At 42.5% G+C, this 17,357-nt stretch overlaps 1 protein-coding gene across 1 annotated transcript; it reads left to right on the forward strand.

Annotated features, from left to right (window-relative positions):
• Positions 1 to 11,665: 11,665 nt before the first annotated feature.
• On the forward strand, positions 11,666 to 16,558 carry PROK1 (prokineticin 1). The gene is made up of 3 exons (XM_063444381.1): positions 11,666 to 11,819; positions 13,664 to 13,789; positions 16,308 to 16,558. The coding sequence occupies exons 1-3, from the start codon at positions 11,748 to 11,750 to the stop codon at positions 16,428 to 16,430; spliced, it is 321 nt and encodes a 106-aa protein (XP_063300451.1). The 5' UTR covers positions 11,666 to 11,747; the 3' UTR covers positions 16,431 to 16,558.
• The last annotated feature ends 799 nt before the right edge of the window (positions 16,559 to 17,357 follow it).

The raw sequence follows: 17,357 nt of genomic DNA on the forward strand, positions 1-17,357 counted from the left end.
CAATCTACCACCTTATTTTACATTAAACCAACCACTGACATATATGACCCAAGTTGTTTAATTTGACCAACCTGGTTCCAATACAGGTATATCAATGTGAAACGCTAGATAGCTATATATCTCGTCTGCTCTTAATAAAGGCTTTATTCTGTCAGCCCTTCAAATAGGTAGTTGCATGGAGAATACATCTAGTTGTAGTTCTGGAAACTTGGGCCTTGATTTAATCAATTTCTCTCACCCCACCACTTACCCGCTAGATCCTGTCCCATCTCACCTCATCAGATCTCTCTCCCCTTGTCTTGTGCCTTCCCTAACACACATCTTCAACTGCTCTCTCTCTCTTCTGGCACGGTTCCTGCTAACCTTAAACATGCCACTTTAGTACCTATCCTGAAAAAACATCTCTTGACCCATCCTCTCCCTCTAACTATCGTCCCATATCCCTGCTCCCTTTTTCATCAAAGCTGTTATAAAGACTTGTCTTGCTTCCTCAATTCTAACTCTCTCCTTGATCTTCTTCAGTCTGGCTTCCGCCCTCTCCACTCTACTGAGACTGCTCTTATCAAAGTTACTAATGACCTAATCGCAGCTAAATCCAAAGGTCACTACTCCATATTAATTCTTCTGGACCTCTCTGCTGCCTTTGACACCATTGATCATGCTCTCCTCCTTCAAACTCTTCAATCGCTCGGTCTCTGTGACTCTGTCCTCTCACGGTTTTGCTCTTATCTCTCCCAACGCTCATTCTGTGTCTCCTTTTCCAAGGATACCTCCTCCCCTCGTCCTGTCTCAGTTGGAGTTCCCCAAGGCTCTGTCCTTGGTCCCCTTCTATTTTCTCTTTATACTGCCTCTCTTGGCAAAATGATTGCCTCCTTTAGACTCCACTACCACCTGTACGCTGATGACACTCAGATATACCTCTCTTCCCCGGACCTTTCCCCTGCCGTCCTGCAAGTGTCACTGCTGGCCTTTCTTCCATGTCCTCGCGCTTTCTGAAACTCATTCTCTCTAAAACTGAACTCCTTCCCTTTCCTCCTCATAATACTAATCCTCCTCTCTTGCTCTCCCTTCAAGTCAGTGATATCCACATAAGTCCATCCTTGCAAGCACGCTGTCTTGGTGTCATACTTGATTCTGGCCTCACCTTTGAGCCTCACATCCAGTTTGGTGCCAGATCCTGTAGATTCCAATTTAAAAACATAGCCCGCATCCGCCCCTTTCTTACACAAGATGCTACCAATGAGCTTGTCCATGTTCTAGTAATATCCTGCATGGATTATTGTAACTCTCTCCTGATTGGTCTGTAATGAATGCCGCCGCCAGAGTGATTTTCCTCTCTAGTCGGTCCTCTCACCCCTCTGTCAGTCCTTACATTGGCTTGCTGTATCCCATAGGAGTCAATTCAAAGTGCTAACCCATACATTTAAAGAACTGAACAATTCTAGCCCCTCTTATATCTCCTCACAGATACACCAAAGAGAAAGCAATGGGGGACCGGGAGGGGGAAGGGAAGCAAGCAGGCGTGGCTGGTTCTTTATTAATTCCTCATTTCATTGATGCAGCATAAACAAGGTTTAGTTTTTTTTCGTTGCTTTGATTAGTTGGAACAGTCCTCCTTTTGGGCAGGGGAATACAAAAATGTAATACAGGCCCACTACTACTACTACTTAATAGCTATCTCAGCAAAGCAATTCACTGCACTGTATTGACATATATAATAATTAATTTTGCTCCTCTTATGTGATAGAGACAGTCACTCAAGTGCCGCTTTCATTCCTAACTGAAATCGGTTTCAGTCCTTACAGGAATTAGTGGTACACTTGATCAAGGCAATTAGTGTGGTAGGGGTAGATTTTTCAATACATCGTCCTTCTACTGACTATTCTCTCTATTGCTTATAACCAAATGATTGTAAAGGATGGGTATATGTGTATAAATTAGCCTTTACTACAAGATTTATTAGTCCTTTTATTGTATTTCAGTTTAACTGCCTGGCCACATTGTAGTGAGGTCATTCGTGTGATGCATTTCTATTACAATGTATAATTTATACCATCAAATGATGCTGTTTATATTGAAATATTTACAGTAGCTGTTATATTGTTATAGTCATTTCAGAGTACTATATTTGTTATTTTCATAAGCTCCATTGGATATGGATAAGACACAGTTAAAATTACCTGCACATCATTTGAAAGAACGTGCAATTGGCTGATGGTCTTTTTGATAGTGAAATATCTTTTTGGGTGCTATAATATTGATGCCCTAATATATTTTATTTCTTGGCCACCCATTGCGGCTGATTTATCTCAGCAATAATAAGCACAGATGAACTCTGTGGATCAGGCCTTTTCATTTTTGTTTGATCGAATCAACGTGGAGGGAAATAACTCAAATATTTCACAAAGTCAGTGGTGTGGTATGAAATTATTCAGGTTACACTAGGTCTAAATAAAGTATGTTATAAGATTATTTTATTTCTTAAATGCTTCCTTTTATTGTGTCATGATTAATCAGAGTGATTATTGAACTATTCTGAAAAAGCATGAAGATAAATTTAAGCCAACACTTTAGGGTCATACAAAACTGCTGTCAATTAAAACAGTAAATCTTGTTGTTTTGTTTTTATACTGTGGCAGCTGCCTGAGTGTAGTGGAAGTCGAAGAAGGAAATGCTGCCCTCTCACCATAATCACGCCCACATTCATTATGTTAGGCCCTTTAATGTGCCCTGTTCTCTTTCCCCATTGTGCCCCTACTTACCTGCATTGTTGTAGTGTGGCCAAGCAGATCACGAAAGAGGAGCTTCTGCTTTCTATACCCAGACTAACAGGAAGCTGTTCAGTCCACTCCCTGAGCACTTCCTGTCAGACCGGGTAGCGGATAGAGATCCTCTACTGCAGCGCATTCCGCTTGGCCCCATTACATGGAGTGATTAGCATGAGGCAGAGCACTACTTGCTCTCCTCCTGTTGGATATTGCGCTCCCATGGCCGGTGTGCCCTAAGGCTGCCACCTTTGCCGCCTTATGGTAGTGTCGGCTCTGATTATTCCCAATAGCCATGCTGTTACCTGAGGCTTGGGCTGCTCCAGGACCATCCTGGTGGGTACCAGTTGCTTTTAGGCCTGGCTGTGAGAGCGGTTTTGGGGCAGCGCCTGTGTGGCCACGATATCAGGCCTGCTGCAGTCTGAAATGCAACGGCCCCAGATTTCAAAATATAATATATACACACACACATTAGCATAAACTGCGTAATACATACATTAATACGCTGCCTAATACATACAAACAAACTGCCTAATACATATACATCGTGCTTAATATATACCCTCTGCCTAATACACACACACACTGCCTAGTACACACACACACACCGACTAGTACTCACACACTCACACACATACACTGCCTAGTTCACATACACACTGCCTAGTACAAATACACACACACACTGCCTAGTACACACCCACACTGCCTAATGCATAAAAACACTGCCTAGTATGTATACACACACACACACAAACACTGCCTAGTACACACACACACTGCCTAGTACACACACACACACTGCCTAGTACACACCCACACTGCCTAGTACACACCCACACTGCCTAATGCATACAAACACTGCCTAGTATACACACACACACACACACACACTGCCCAATACATGCATAAGCACACACACACACTGCCTAATACATACAAACACAACAAGTAGCCCTCCCTTACATTCACAAGTGGGGGTTGGAAGCACTAAAGCAGCCCATTAGAATCACTACCTTTTCCAGGCGCAGGGTAAGGGGCAGAATTTGCACCTTGCGGTACAATGCTTTTTTGGAATCACAACGTCTTTACACATCCTGCTGGGCAGCCTGTAGATAAGCAGTGTAATTACTGCTTCCACCCGGCAGCATGCCTCATACTCCATCCCCGCTGGCATGTGTTCAGGTGGGGGCACTTCAGACAGCCAGTAAAGCTGCTGAGAGCACCTCCTTGATCTATGGGAAGCGCAGACAAATTGCTCATTGGGGATGGGGACAGGCGGGGAGGAAAGGTAAGGAATAATTTAAGGGGCACCTGCCCCCTTCTAGTAGCACCCATTGGGGGGGAGTGTGGTAAGCAGTATAGGAACATGATTTGACAGAAGCGGCAAAATGCCGCCTGGAGCCATGGCTCCACCGACGCCTATGGACTGGCCAGCCCTTCATCCACGTATTACAGGAATAATGTATTTGTACGGTTTTATAAGTTAACCCAGCTCTGTCTCATTAGTGATTACTTGAATTCATGCCTCAGTAAGTGTAAAAGGCTCAATTCATATTAGCTTATGGCATGTCTGGGAGAATTACCTTGATTCTGACAGACAGTCATACAGTTGTACAAAAAATCTATGATCATTTTCACAAGTGTTTTTTTTTATTTGTGTTTGTCTAGTTTGTACATTGTGGCCAGGCCCCAAATTTCCATTAGGCAAACTGGGAAGGGACAACTGAAGAAATCAAATAGGAACTGCAAAATCCTCCACTACTGGGGCGATAAAAATGATCCCAGTATTAAACAGGAGAAACTACATATTTGTCTACACTATAGCATACCTCTCTACATTCCAAATGGACAACGAGGGATACTTTAATTCTAGGTGTGAGTAGCGTTGTGGACGATTTTAGGGCTATTCTGAGAGATTTTAGGAGATATACTAATAACAGTTTATGTAGCTAAAATGTAATTGAACAAGAACAATGTATCTTATTTACACAGACTAAGCCCATTTACACAGACCAAATACATTTATTATAATTTAAATACACATTACAGTCTGTATTTTTACCGTGGAGCTCTGTTATTCACTCAGATATACCAACAAGATGGAGCTCCTAGAAAAGAAGGACATTAGGATAGTAAAGAGGGAGAGAAACCTTGCCTGAAGACTTGCCTGGGGCTACGCTGTTGACATTTTTGAGCTGTTCATTTTTTAAGTTTCCAGTCAAGCTCCTTGGATGGTCTGGATTATTTTTTCCTGCACAGGTTTTATTTTTATATCACAATTTTTTTTTTTTTTTACATTTATTTTCTTACAGTTGCGCTAGGTTATAATGTGGGGAGTTTTTTTGGCCCCCCAAAAACGAAAATAGAAGATTTTTAACCAGGACTTCTACCGGTAGTTTTTAATAATTCTGTTATGTCAATCTGCGCTATTCCCTAAATATTAGTGAGATGTGCGTATGGTAAATTTATTTAGGGATGGCTATGGGGGGTGTGGGGCCTTTTGGAACCTTCAACCTTTTTGGACCAGGGAACTGTGCAAGAAACAAGTCTTCCGTTACATAACATTGTGTTAATTATCCTCTGTTAATATATAACATATGATATAATGTATTAGACATGTGCAATTCGTTTCGGTCCGAATTAAAATTCGGCCGAATTTCTGCTAATTCGGACATTTGGGTGCTTCCGAATGTCCGAATATTTGAATTGCCGAAGTGCCGAATTGCTTAAGTCCCGAAGGTCACCGAATTTCCGAAGTGTAGTAGTGCTGAAGTGCCGAATTGGTAAAGTGCCGAAGTTCCGAAGTTGCCGAAGTTCCGAGGTGTCAAAGTGCCGAAGTTCCGAAGTTCCGAAGCACAGTATTGCCTAAGTATGAATATACTTACCCAGTGAAAGAAGAAGAATGTTACACTGTTTACAATTTCAAATAAAAAGTATACAAACATAGCCAGGATTCAGCTGTAAGCATTTGCAACACTTACAACAATCAAGTAACATACATTCATGTAAAATGTAAGTTACTTAGCCAGTCAATGTAATGACAGGAATGAATAAGTATATAACTCCCTAATTCCCACGGTATTAGGGAGCTATCTACTAAAAGGCTGAAAGACCTGAATTGGTCTTTCAGTAAAATTTACTAATACTAAGTAAAGATTACTTAGTATTAGTAAATTATGCCCCTACTCGCTATACCGCGAGTAGGGGCATGTCTATTAAACAGTGAGCAGTCTGTGGCTGCTCACTGTTAAAAAAAATAAAAAAGGGTCCTCCGTGCCTGAGGGGGTGGGGGCCCTAAATAAAAATTGTGGGGGGGGACCTAATGTCCTCCCCCCAGGCCCCCACCCCTGAGCGGTGGGTGGGGGCCCTAAACAAGAATAAGGGGGGGGACCTAATGATCTCCCCCCTGGCCCCCACCCCTGAGCGGTCGGTGAGGGCCATAAATACAAATTGTGGGGGACCTAAGGTCCTCCCCCTGGCCCCCACCCCTGAGCAGTGGGTGGGGGCCCTAAATACAAATTGGGGGGACCTATGGTCCTCCCCCCTGGCCCCCACCCCTGAGCGGTTGGTGGGGGCCCTAAATACAAATTGGGGGGGACCTAATGTCCTCCCCCCTGGCCCCCACCCCTGAGTGGTGGGTGGGGGCCCTAAATACAAATGGGGGGGACCTAATGTCCTCCCCCCTGGCCCCCACCCCTGAGCAGTGGGTGGGGGCCCTAAATACAAATGGGGGAACCTAATGTCCTCCCCCCAGGCCCCCACCCCTGAGCGGTGGGTGGGGGCCCTAAATACAAATGGGGGACCTAATGTCCTCCCCCCTGGCCCCCACCCCTGAACGGTGGGTGGGGGCCCTAAACCCAATTTGGGGGGACCTAATGTTCTCCCCCTGGCCTCCACCCCTGAGCGGTGGGTGGGGGCCCTAAACAAAAATAAGGGGGGGGGACCTAATGTCCTCCCCCCCTGGCCCCCACCCCTGAGCGGCGGATGGGGGCCCTAAATACATATTTAACCCCCCTCCCCCGTGACTAGGGGTCCAAAAACCCCTAGTCACCCCCTCCCCCCAAAAATAAACTCCTACCTACCCCCCTCACCCTAAACATGAGGGGGGACCTTTAACTAAATACCTGTAAAAATAAATAAAAATAAACTTACCATTCAATGTTTTCTTTCTTCTAAAATCTTCTTTTTTCAGCCCCAAAAAAGGCCAAATAAAAAACCATAATAACCGACGCAATAAAAAAAAATGTAAAAAAATTAAAAAAATAATCCATCTTCACCCGGCGAGGGCTGCGCACAGACTGAGCTCTGCAGGGCGGGGGAAGGCTTATAAAGCCTTGCCCCGCCCTGCAATTAGGCTCAGAGCACTTTGATTGGTGGGTTTCAGCCATCCAATCAGAATGCTCTGACAGGTAAATGAAGAGACTGACAGGTAAGTCTCTACATTTACCTGTCACAGCACTCTGATTGGTTGGTTTGAAATCCACCAATCAGAGTGCTCTGTGTCATTTTACACAGCATGGGAAAGTTCTTTGGAATTTTCCCGCGCTGTGTAATTTGACTCATAACACTCGGATTGGTGGATTAAGTAACCAATCAGAGAGTTATGAGTCAAATTACATAGCGTGGGAAAATTCCAAAGAACTTTCCCACGCTGCGTAAAATGACACAGAGCACTCTGATTGGTGGATTTCAAACCAACCAATCAGAGTGCTGTGACAGGTAAATGTAGAGACTTACCTGTCAGTCTCTTCATTTACCTGTCAGAGCACTCTGAGTGGATGGTTTAAACCCACCAGTCAGAGTGCCCTTAGCCTAATTGCAGGGCGGGGCAAGGCTTTATAAGCCTTCCCCCGCCCTGCAGAGCTCAGTCTGCGCAGAGCCCTCGCAGGGTCAAAGATGGATTATTTTTTTTTGCGCTCGTTTTTTTTAATTTATTTTTTTCATTGTGTCAGTTATTATGGATATTTATTTGGCCTTTTTTGGGCTGAAAAAATAAGATTTTAGAAGAAAGAAAACATTGAATGGTAAGTTTATTTTTATTTTTACAGGTACTTAGTTAAATGGTCCCCCCTCATTATTTTTAGGGTGAGGGGGGTAGGTAGGGTTTTTTTTGGGGGGTAGGGGGTGACTAGGGGTTTGGGGATCCCTAGTCATCTGGGGGAGGGGGGTTACATTTTCATTTAGGGCCCCCACCCACCGCTCAGGTGTGGGGGCCAGGAGGGAGGACATTAGGTCCCCCCCCTTATTCTTGTTTAGGGCCCCCACCCACCACTCAGGGGTGGGGGCCAGGGGGGAAGACAATAGGTCCCCCCCAGTGTGTATTTAGTGCCCCCAACCACCGCTCAGTGGTGGGGGCCAGGGAGGAGGACATTAGGTCCCCCCCCAATTTGTATTCAGGGCCCCCACCCACCGCTCAGGGGTGGGGGCCAGGGGGGAGGACAATAGGTCCCCCCTTATTCTTGTTTAGGCCCCCACCCACCACTCAGGGGTGGGGGCCAGGGGGGAGGACATAAGTTCCCCCCATTTGTATTTAGGGCCCCCACCCGTCGCTCAGGGGTGGGGGCCAGGGGCGAGGACTTTAGGTCCCCCCCTTATTCTTGTTAAGGGCCCCCACCTGTCGCTCAGGGGTGGGGGCCAGGTGGAGGACATTAGGTCCCCCCATTTGTATTTAGGGCCCCCACCTGTCGCTCAGGGGTGGGGGCCAGGGGGGAGGACATTAGGTCCCCGCCTTATTCTTGTTAAGGGCCCCCACCCACTGCTCAGGGGTGGGGGCCAGGGGGGAGGACATTAGGTCCCCCCCTTATTCTTGTTAAGGGCCCCCACCCACCGCTCAGTGGTGGGGGCCAGGGGGGAGGACAATAGGTCCCCCCATTTATATTTAGGGCCCCCACCCGCCGCTCAGGGGTGGGGGCCAGGGGGGAGGACATTAGGTTCCCCCCTATTTGTATTTAGGGCCCCCACCCGTCGCTCAGGGGTGGGGGCCAGGGGTCCCCCCCTTATTCTTGTTAAGGGCCTCCACCCACCGCTCAGGGGTGGGGGCCAGGGGAGAGGAAATTCTGTCCCCCCCCAATTTTTATTTAGGGCCCCCACCCGTTGCTCAGGGGTGGGGGCCAGGGGTCCCCCCCTTATTTTTTTTAAGGGCCCCCACCCACCGCTCAGGGGTGGGGGCCAGGGGGGAGGAAATTAGGTCCCCCTCCAATTTTTATTTAGGGCCCCCACCACCACTCAGGGGTGGGGGCTGGTGGGGAGGACAATAGATCCGCCCTCTTTTTTTTAACTTTAGGGCCCCCACCCGCTCAGGGAGGGGGGACCCTTTTTTATTTTTTTTAACAGTGAGCAGCCATAGGCTGCTCACTGTTTAATAGACATGCCCCTACTCGCGGTATTGCAAGTAGGGGCACAATTTACTAATACTAAGTAATTTTTACTTAGTATTAGTAAATATGGCTGAAAGACCAATTTAGGTTTTTCAGCCTTTTGGTAGATAACTCCCTAATACCGTGGGAATTAGGGAGTTATCTACCAAGCGGCTGCTACAAAAGCCGAAGTTCCGAAGTGCCGAAGTTCCGAAGTGCCGAAGTTCCGAAGTGCCGAAGTTCCGAAGTGTCTAAGATCCGAAGTGCCGAAGTTGCCGAAGCCCCGAAGTGGCGAAGTTCCGAAGTGCCGAAGTTGCGAATTGGTCAAGTGCCGAATTGCCGAAGTTGCCGAAGTGTCGAAGTGCCGAATTGCCGAAGTCCCGAATTGTTGAAGTCCTGAATTTCGGAATCCCGATCAGAGCTGAGTATTTTCCCCATGCACATGCCTATAATGCATTAATCAATTTATAAAAATAATCTAGTTGAAATTGGTATACATATAATAATTTAAACTTTTAGGAGTAAATCCTTAATTAAATATACATACACAGTATACGTACATTGTTACATACCTATAAAGCACTGAACAATTCTAGCCCCTTTTATATCTCATCACAGATCCATAGGTATGCCTCTTCTCAGTCTCTCCGCTCTGGCTGTGACCTTCTCCTGTCCGCTGCTCGCACCCGTATGGCCAACTCACGCTTGCAGGACTTCTCGCAGGTGGCTCCTTTCCTATGAAATAGCCTGCCTACCATCATCAGACTCTCCCTAGTCTTCAATCATTTAGGAAGTGCCTTAAAACCCATCTATTTAGGAAAGCTTATGGCCTCCTAAAGTAACCTCTACCTCACATACCTGTCTCTTGCTCTCTCCTAAAGGGCAGCATGCTACTCTCTCCTCCAGCTCTGCTTCACTCTCACCTTATTTGATTGCTATTTCCTGTCCTAGTGTGTTTTATACCCCACCTCCTATAGACTGTAAGCTCTTTTGAGCAGGGTCCTCTTCAACCTATCGTTCCTGTAGGTTTTCTTTAATTGTCCTAATTATAGTTAAATACCCCCTCTCATAATATTGTAAAGCGCTACGGAATCTGTTGGCGCTATTTAAATGGCGATAATAATAATAAAATAATAAAAGACTTATGTCTTTTAAGTTCAGCCTTTCTCACATATATTTTTGCTGTTGATCCAAAAGAAGGCAAAAAATCTTGTCTGAAGTACATCCAATGTTTCAACAAACTAGGAAAAAATTCCTTCTTGACCCCAAAATAGCAGTCAGATATCTCCTTGGATCAAGAAGCTATTACCCCACTAATTAAAAATTATATCCCTGTATGTTATTTTTTTGCAAGTATTAATCCAATAGCTGTTTACACATCTGTATGTTTACCCAATAACATTTAAGCACAATATACAAATTGTTTAAAAAGTTTGAATTTTAAGGTAAATTTAAGGTTATCCATTTTTACCATACGTGCACCTCCTGATCTCTCCAGAAGTTAGAAAACAGCTTCAAACTTCAAAAAGATGATTAAAAGGTAGTAACCATTTATAAAGAGGGAACAGGTTCGCGGGTTCAGGGAAATATGTATAAACAAAGTGACATGTAATGAAATTACATTTTACATTAAAACATATTTAACATTAATAAACCAATTAAAACATTAAGAAAACAACTGATGTTAGAGAATAGGAGGGAGGGAGGGAGTAAGTGGGATGTCATAAATAGGAGAAGATGTGCCTGAAAGTGAAAGGTGCAGGTTGGCTGAGAATAGTCAGAAAAAGTAGATAAACAGAGGATAGTCAATAAGCTAGTTAAAAGCCAACCTGCACCTTTCACTTTCAGGCACATCTTCTGCTATTTATGACACCCCACTTACTCCCTCCCTCCCTCCTATTCTCTAACATCAGTTGTTTTAAGTGTTAAACTCTATCAGATTATTCAGTATTGCTTCAGACCTGAGGAAGAGGGGAAAACTCTTGAAAGCTTGTCTTTGAAATATTATGTTAGTCCAATAAAAAAGGTGATTTTTTGATCACCTGATATTTTGGCATCTTGTCTACGGGACTAATACGGCTAATCCAATCTACACTATATATATATATATATATATATAGTTTTAATTGGTTCACACACAATATACAGACACACAATCGATTTTCTTGCTTTTTGATTAATGAAACATAAATGTTTCTGCCATGTGACAGTTCTTCGTGTAGTTTAAAAAGCTGCCTTTTCAAATATAGCTTTGCCTTCTGCAGATAGCTACTACTCTGTATTTCCCAACGCACATTAAAGTCGAATACCAAATATAAGTCATTTCCAAGAAAAGTGAAATTATTACAGATGTAAAGTGTATCTCCAAATCTGCGCTCTATCTGATATGATGAGAGAGGCATGTCAGAGAATCCTTTATTTTCCTAATGGTCATTATAGATTCAGAGAAGCATCACATCAGGGCGGAAATAGAAAGAGCGTCTCCCTTATATACAGAGGCTGCATGATAATGCTGTCACAGTGCATCGAGACTGATATAAGTGTTACTAATCCCAGGACCAAGCGGATCACTCCTGTAACTGCTTAGGAATTTTGTTTTTCCTCTTTAACACTTCAAATTGCCATGAAAATAATAACACAAGGCATTGTTTTACTGCTATTGATAACGTTTTCCACGTGTGCGGTGATAACTGGGGTAAGTCTTTTTTGGAAACAATCATTTTATCACTTGTGGGGTATAACCAATTAATCAATGTGCATGTGACGTAGAATTTAATACCGTTTATATTTCTCCTGTAATCCGAGAATTTCATAAATTCATGCTACTTTGTATTGAATTGTGCTTTATCGTGTGACCAATGAGTGAGTCAATTAAGCAAAAGTAATCACTAAACAACTATAGCACTTTAGTAACATTCCAAATCTGCTGTCTGATGTGATAATATTATGTTACTTATACCTATATTTAAATCAATAAACAAATGATCGCTTTGATGTTAGTTAACCTTTGTACGTAAGTAACCGTCAATTTGCTATTAATCTTCTTTATCCAATCGATGGCTTAAAATATGAAGATCCAAGAATATGATGGTTACTAATCTTTATTTTCAAAATGTTTTTTTACTTTTATTTTTTTTTTGGCAAAGACAAAAATAATAACAATCCAATCTATTTTTGTATAATGTATTTCTCCCCCAGGAGAACTCAAGTCGTGCTTTAATATTTTAAATCAGTCAGCGGTTGAATAATAGATACTATTGCATGTAAAATTAAATTGGCACATATAGCCTGCCTGAAAACGCATTTTTTTCCCCTTACATTGTAAGAACATCCCAAGAGTTTAATGAATAAGCCTTTACTACTTCTGCTGCAAATGTGTACCAGGTATCTTGCTCCCTGGTGCAGACAATTGATTTAAGCAATGAAACAATGGCATTCAGTTTTATAACAATCTATATATGTTTTAGGATCTAAATGTGCTTCTGATATAAAAACCCGGGAGGATTACACGGCACCTGACATTGCTGCTGTTAACTGTGAGATTGGGGCTCCTTTCACGGTTTTAGAGGTTAATTAACATAACTGGTAAAAGTCTTTCTTTTAGTGCTATCACAAATCGAGTCTCTTTGGTATCTGTTTTTGAAAACAGTGTGGTGATATGAGCTAAGAGAAGACCATTATTTTTTTAGGAAGTCATTGAATGGCTGTGAATAGATAAAAATATATATATATACAAATCCCCATATTTATTTGCTTAAGATATGTGATTTTATGTAGCCTTATAAGAATTGCAGATGGATTTTTTGTGTGCTTAACTTACAGAGTATATTTCAATATTGGTCTTTACAAAAGCATCTTGTTTAAGAAATGAATGCGCAGGATGTGCTCCCCAATTCATTTTTTTATATGAAAATTTTCCCTCATTAAGCACAACGCCATATTTATATTTGTAATTCTAAAATAGATGTGCATTAATACATAAACAAAGTGACGCTTTAAAGAACTATTACACATTGATTGAGTTGTTTTTAAAAGGAACAAAAAGGTTGAGCACTAAGTAGATAAGGGGGACATTCACTTCCAAATATTATAATATTATGTTACTTATCCATGTATTAAACAAATATATATTTGTAAGTGTAAAAATTAAATAAATAATAAATTAATTGTAGAAATACACACCTTTTTTCCTGAAACTATGTGCTGTCAATCATGGTTATAAATTCTGTATTTTCATTTGGACAGTCAGCATAGAGAAAGTATACCAAGAAGAGGAAAAATGTAGCAATGTTTCTATTTATCCTCTTCATTTGCAAGGTCTGCCCTCATTGTGCCTTGTCTCAACTGGATTATGATGTAATTTGCCAAATCTGTAATAGAAAGTTAAAAGAAAATGGAACATCTCATAAAAAAAAAAAACATAAACACAAGTCATATGTGATTTATTTTCAAATAAGCCTGTGTCGTGCTTTTATACTTTTAGTGTCAGTGTGCAAATTATATTCTGTAGTAACAGGGTGTCTTCTTAAATCCCAACAGGCATGCGAGAGAGACATGCAATGTAGCATTGGGACCTGCTGTGCAATCAGCTTGTGGTTGCGAGGATTAAGAATGTGTACCCCAATGGGACAGGAAGGAGAAGAATGTCATCCTTACAGCCATAAGGTACCTCGGCAGAAACAGTTAACAATACAAAACCTCCAATATTGAACCTCTGTAGAAAACCATGTGACCTGTAAAACTTTAAAACACAGAAGTATTTATGTGTATGATAAATTGAGATAAACAACACATGTACTTACATCCATTAGCTGTCACTTCCTCCCAGCCTGCCGACATTACAGGGGCCAGGTCAAGGTCTTATAGGACCGCAGCATGTGACCGGGCCACTGTTTAGCAGAAATGTTTCTAAGATCATAGCACCGGAGAAACATTTTACAGCGGCACACAGTTTGGGAACCGCTAGGTTATACTGTCATTGTTACTAGGTGGCTTGTCCCTTAAATATGGGGGGGGGGAGGGGAGTTTGTCTATGCAGAACAAACAAAAAAATACACTCAGTGCAGGCAGGGCTGGATCTCCAGTTAGGCAGAGAAGGCATCTGCCTACATGCGCATGCCTGATGGGGGTACCTACTATGCCACCAGGAGCCAGGAGAACAGCCAGTATCTTGCCGATACAGTCCAGAGGATGATTTCTAATACTGCGTGATGTAACATGTGCAGTGTGAGCCCTAGGGGCTGTGCTTAGTGATCCTGAAAGCAGAACTAACGCTAGCTGGACTGCATAACAGGGGATACAGAGAGAAGACAGATACAATTCCCGTTACCGTGGAGATTGAGACACACCGGGACGCGCGGCGGGGGCACAGGCTGGCACAGACCCTGTTGGAGGGGTTATACCCCATGTAGCTTAACTACCACTATCCCCTGCTTCTACCCTTCTCCTTACCCATTCTACCTGCACACCTGGACCCCGGGGGGTCGGGATCGAGGCCGGATGAGTTAACTGTGAGATAGATAGATAACACGATATACCAGGAGAGTAACAGGGATGAACAAAACGGACATCTGCAGATGGAAACTGACAAAATGCACTGACGCCTAATCAAAAGCCCTGTGTCCTGGATACCCGACGCTTAGACGGGATATACCGAGCTTGACGAATGTCTGACAATCAGATAGATACATGACTTATTTCATCCGCGTACGGGAGTAATACCCATACTACGGGGAATTTCGACACTCATCACACAATAACTATAGACGAGGATTCAGGCACCACGGATGGGTGAGGGATACCTGAACAACGCACGAGCTCTGCCATAGGTAACTCTTACGGGGACACTCTAGACTCCGGGCACTACATTTAAAGTTCCCACTTGGGATTGGTATATGGTGTTTCCCTACAATAGTGCACTGTTACTTTCAATTTCAAGGCTATAACAGAATTAAGCTTATATGTTCCCTGAGGTGGGACGAGGTTAATTGGACCTACTCCCCTGAAAGTTGAAGCGGACCTATGTGTCCACTTATTTTTTAAACGAGCAGACCAATACGCCTGGAAGATGTATGTTTTTCTCAGGACGTTGATTTTGTTCTCACACTTATGTTATATGTGTATATTAAGCATGATTAGACCCGCGAGTCTTACTATTCAGCTTTTGTTGACTATGCAAACAATTATATTACTAAACAGATTAAAAAAAAAAAAAAGAGAAGACAGAACAAAGAGTGAGGAGAGAAAGACACAGGAGATACTATAAATGGGGAGAATAGAGAATGGACTAAACCAAACAGGGGGAGATGAAAGCAGAGGGAAATATGACTTGGGGTGTAAGGGGATGTAAACATGGCTAACTGTTAACAGGGCTGGAGACATGGTTAATGGAAAGGGAGAGGAGGCATGGGGGCTAGAAATATGGTGAATGGAAAGGGGGCATGAGGGCTACAAACATAGCTAAGCGAGAGGGGGGTGGAAACATGGCTAACTGGTAAGGGGAGAGGGGCTTGGCTAGGCTACTAGAAAGGTAGAGAGGGGATGGGGGTGTAAACATGGCTAATAGAAAGGGATAGGGGGGATGGGGACTGTAAACATGGCTAACTGCTATCCCAAGAATGAAGAGTATTGGAAAAGGATATGGGGTGTGTCTGAATGTGGTGGGAAGGAAACTGCAGATATAATTGTCTGGAGGGGGTAGTCTAGACACTCTACACATATGCAGACATACATACACCTAGACATGCACTCAGACATTTACACACACACGGCTACACATGTGTACACACACACACACACACACCATCTATTTGTCTGTATATTTGCAAACATATGCACTTGCTCATACTATCCATGATTTATTGGTAGAGCATCTGTAACATTGAAACCTAATGAGATTCAAATGTAATGAGATTCTGTACCAATCAATGTCCTGAGCAATATCCACAGAAACAGAATAAAATACAGTAATATTTTATGATTAGATCAATCACAGTCAGTGCTTTAAAACATCTTGAAAAAAATCTAAATGCAATGTTACATTATACAAATATGGGTTTAAACTAAAGCTCAAATTGATATGCAAAAATTGTAATGTCTTGCCTTTATTGTTTTTAATATGGGTTTTTGGAATGAATGAAGTTTTCTGTTTAGGTTCACAATGTCATTTTTCTGTCTTCTATAGGTCCCGTTCTATGGGAAACGTCTTCACCACACTTGCCCCTGTATCCCAAGCCTTGTCTGTGCCAGGTTTGTGGATGGCAAATATCGATGCTCAATAGATTTCAAGAACATGGATTTCCACTGAAATAAGATATTGTTTCTTCTGTACAATACAGGACAGACATCTAAATGCTCTTGTATATGATTTGTTAAACAGCAGCTTGCTATAATGGATATTTTGGTTAATGGGTCAGTTGTTAATTTTATGCACTTGTAATATAGTTTTTACAGTCCTTAAAAATTAAAGTTTTACGTTTAAGGTGCTAGTTGTTTTATTTTTATTTTAAATAATCAGAATGAGGCTATAAAATTGTTAATTATAGCACTCTTATGTCCTTATATTTTTTTCTTCATTCCAGGTTCACATTAACCTGTTAAGGACGGCGGGTGTGCAGTCATTTGGGAGGTAGTCCTAAACGCAACCAGATAGCATAGCACGTCCTAGCCGTGCTCGCCATCTACGTGTCCATCGGCATTCCCCCACTGGAGATCGCACTGGGGTCTTGTCTGACGATGCAGGCAATGCCCCCATGACTAATCTGATCCTTCCAGAAGATGTGATCACGATGACAATGGGTTGTCAAGCAGTCCCCCAAAGTTGAAATTAAAGTAAAAAATTATATTTAGAGTATGGAATTAATATATTATACATACATCATATATATATAATATATTATAAAATAATGAAAGCATTTTATTAATATATTATGCATATATTATACAATTTCATCGTTACTGTAATTTGATATCAATATAAACACACACATATATATATTTGTGTCCGGGATATTATAGGCCGTATAATTAAAAATGTATGTACTTCAATAAGAACATAAGTCAGTTGAGGTGTTCAGAAACCGGCAAGAGGTTAAGCCTGTAATAAAGAGGCCGCACTGGTGATATTAATATAAATAATAATGAGTAAGGTGGGAGGGGAACTTCCAGAAAACGTCGACAACAGGTAAGCAGGGGTTACCTGGGTTTAAGTAGGCCGACAAACCCCTCTCACAAT

This window comes from Pelobates fuscus, chromosome 1 (genome assembly GCF_036172605.1).
Source record: "Pelobates fuscus isolate aPelFus1 chromosome 1, aPelFus1.pri, whole genome shotgun sequence".
Taxonomy (NCBI): Eukaryota; Metazoa; Chordata; class Amphibia; order Anura; family Pelobatidae; genus Pelobates; species Pelobates fuscus.

Excerpts from the sequence above, each read along its gene's own strand:
- PROK1 (XM_063444381.1), top strand. The coding sequence starts at position 11,748 with ATGAAAATAATAACACAAGGCATTGTTTTACTGCTATTGATAACGTTT. Across the intron at positions 11,820-13,663 it reads CGTGTGCGGTGATAACTGGG|GCATGCGAGAGAGACATGCA; the intron begins GTAAGTCTTTTT and ends AAATCCCAACAG. Across the intron at positions 13,790-16,307 it reads GTCATCCTTACAGCCATAAG|GTCCCGTTCTATGGGAAACG; the intron begins GTACCTCGGCAG and ends TGTCTTCTATAG.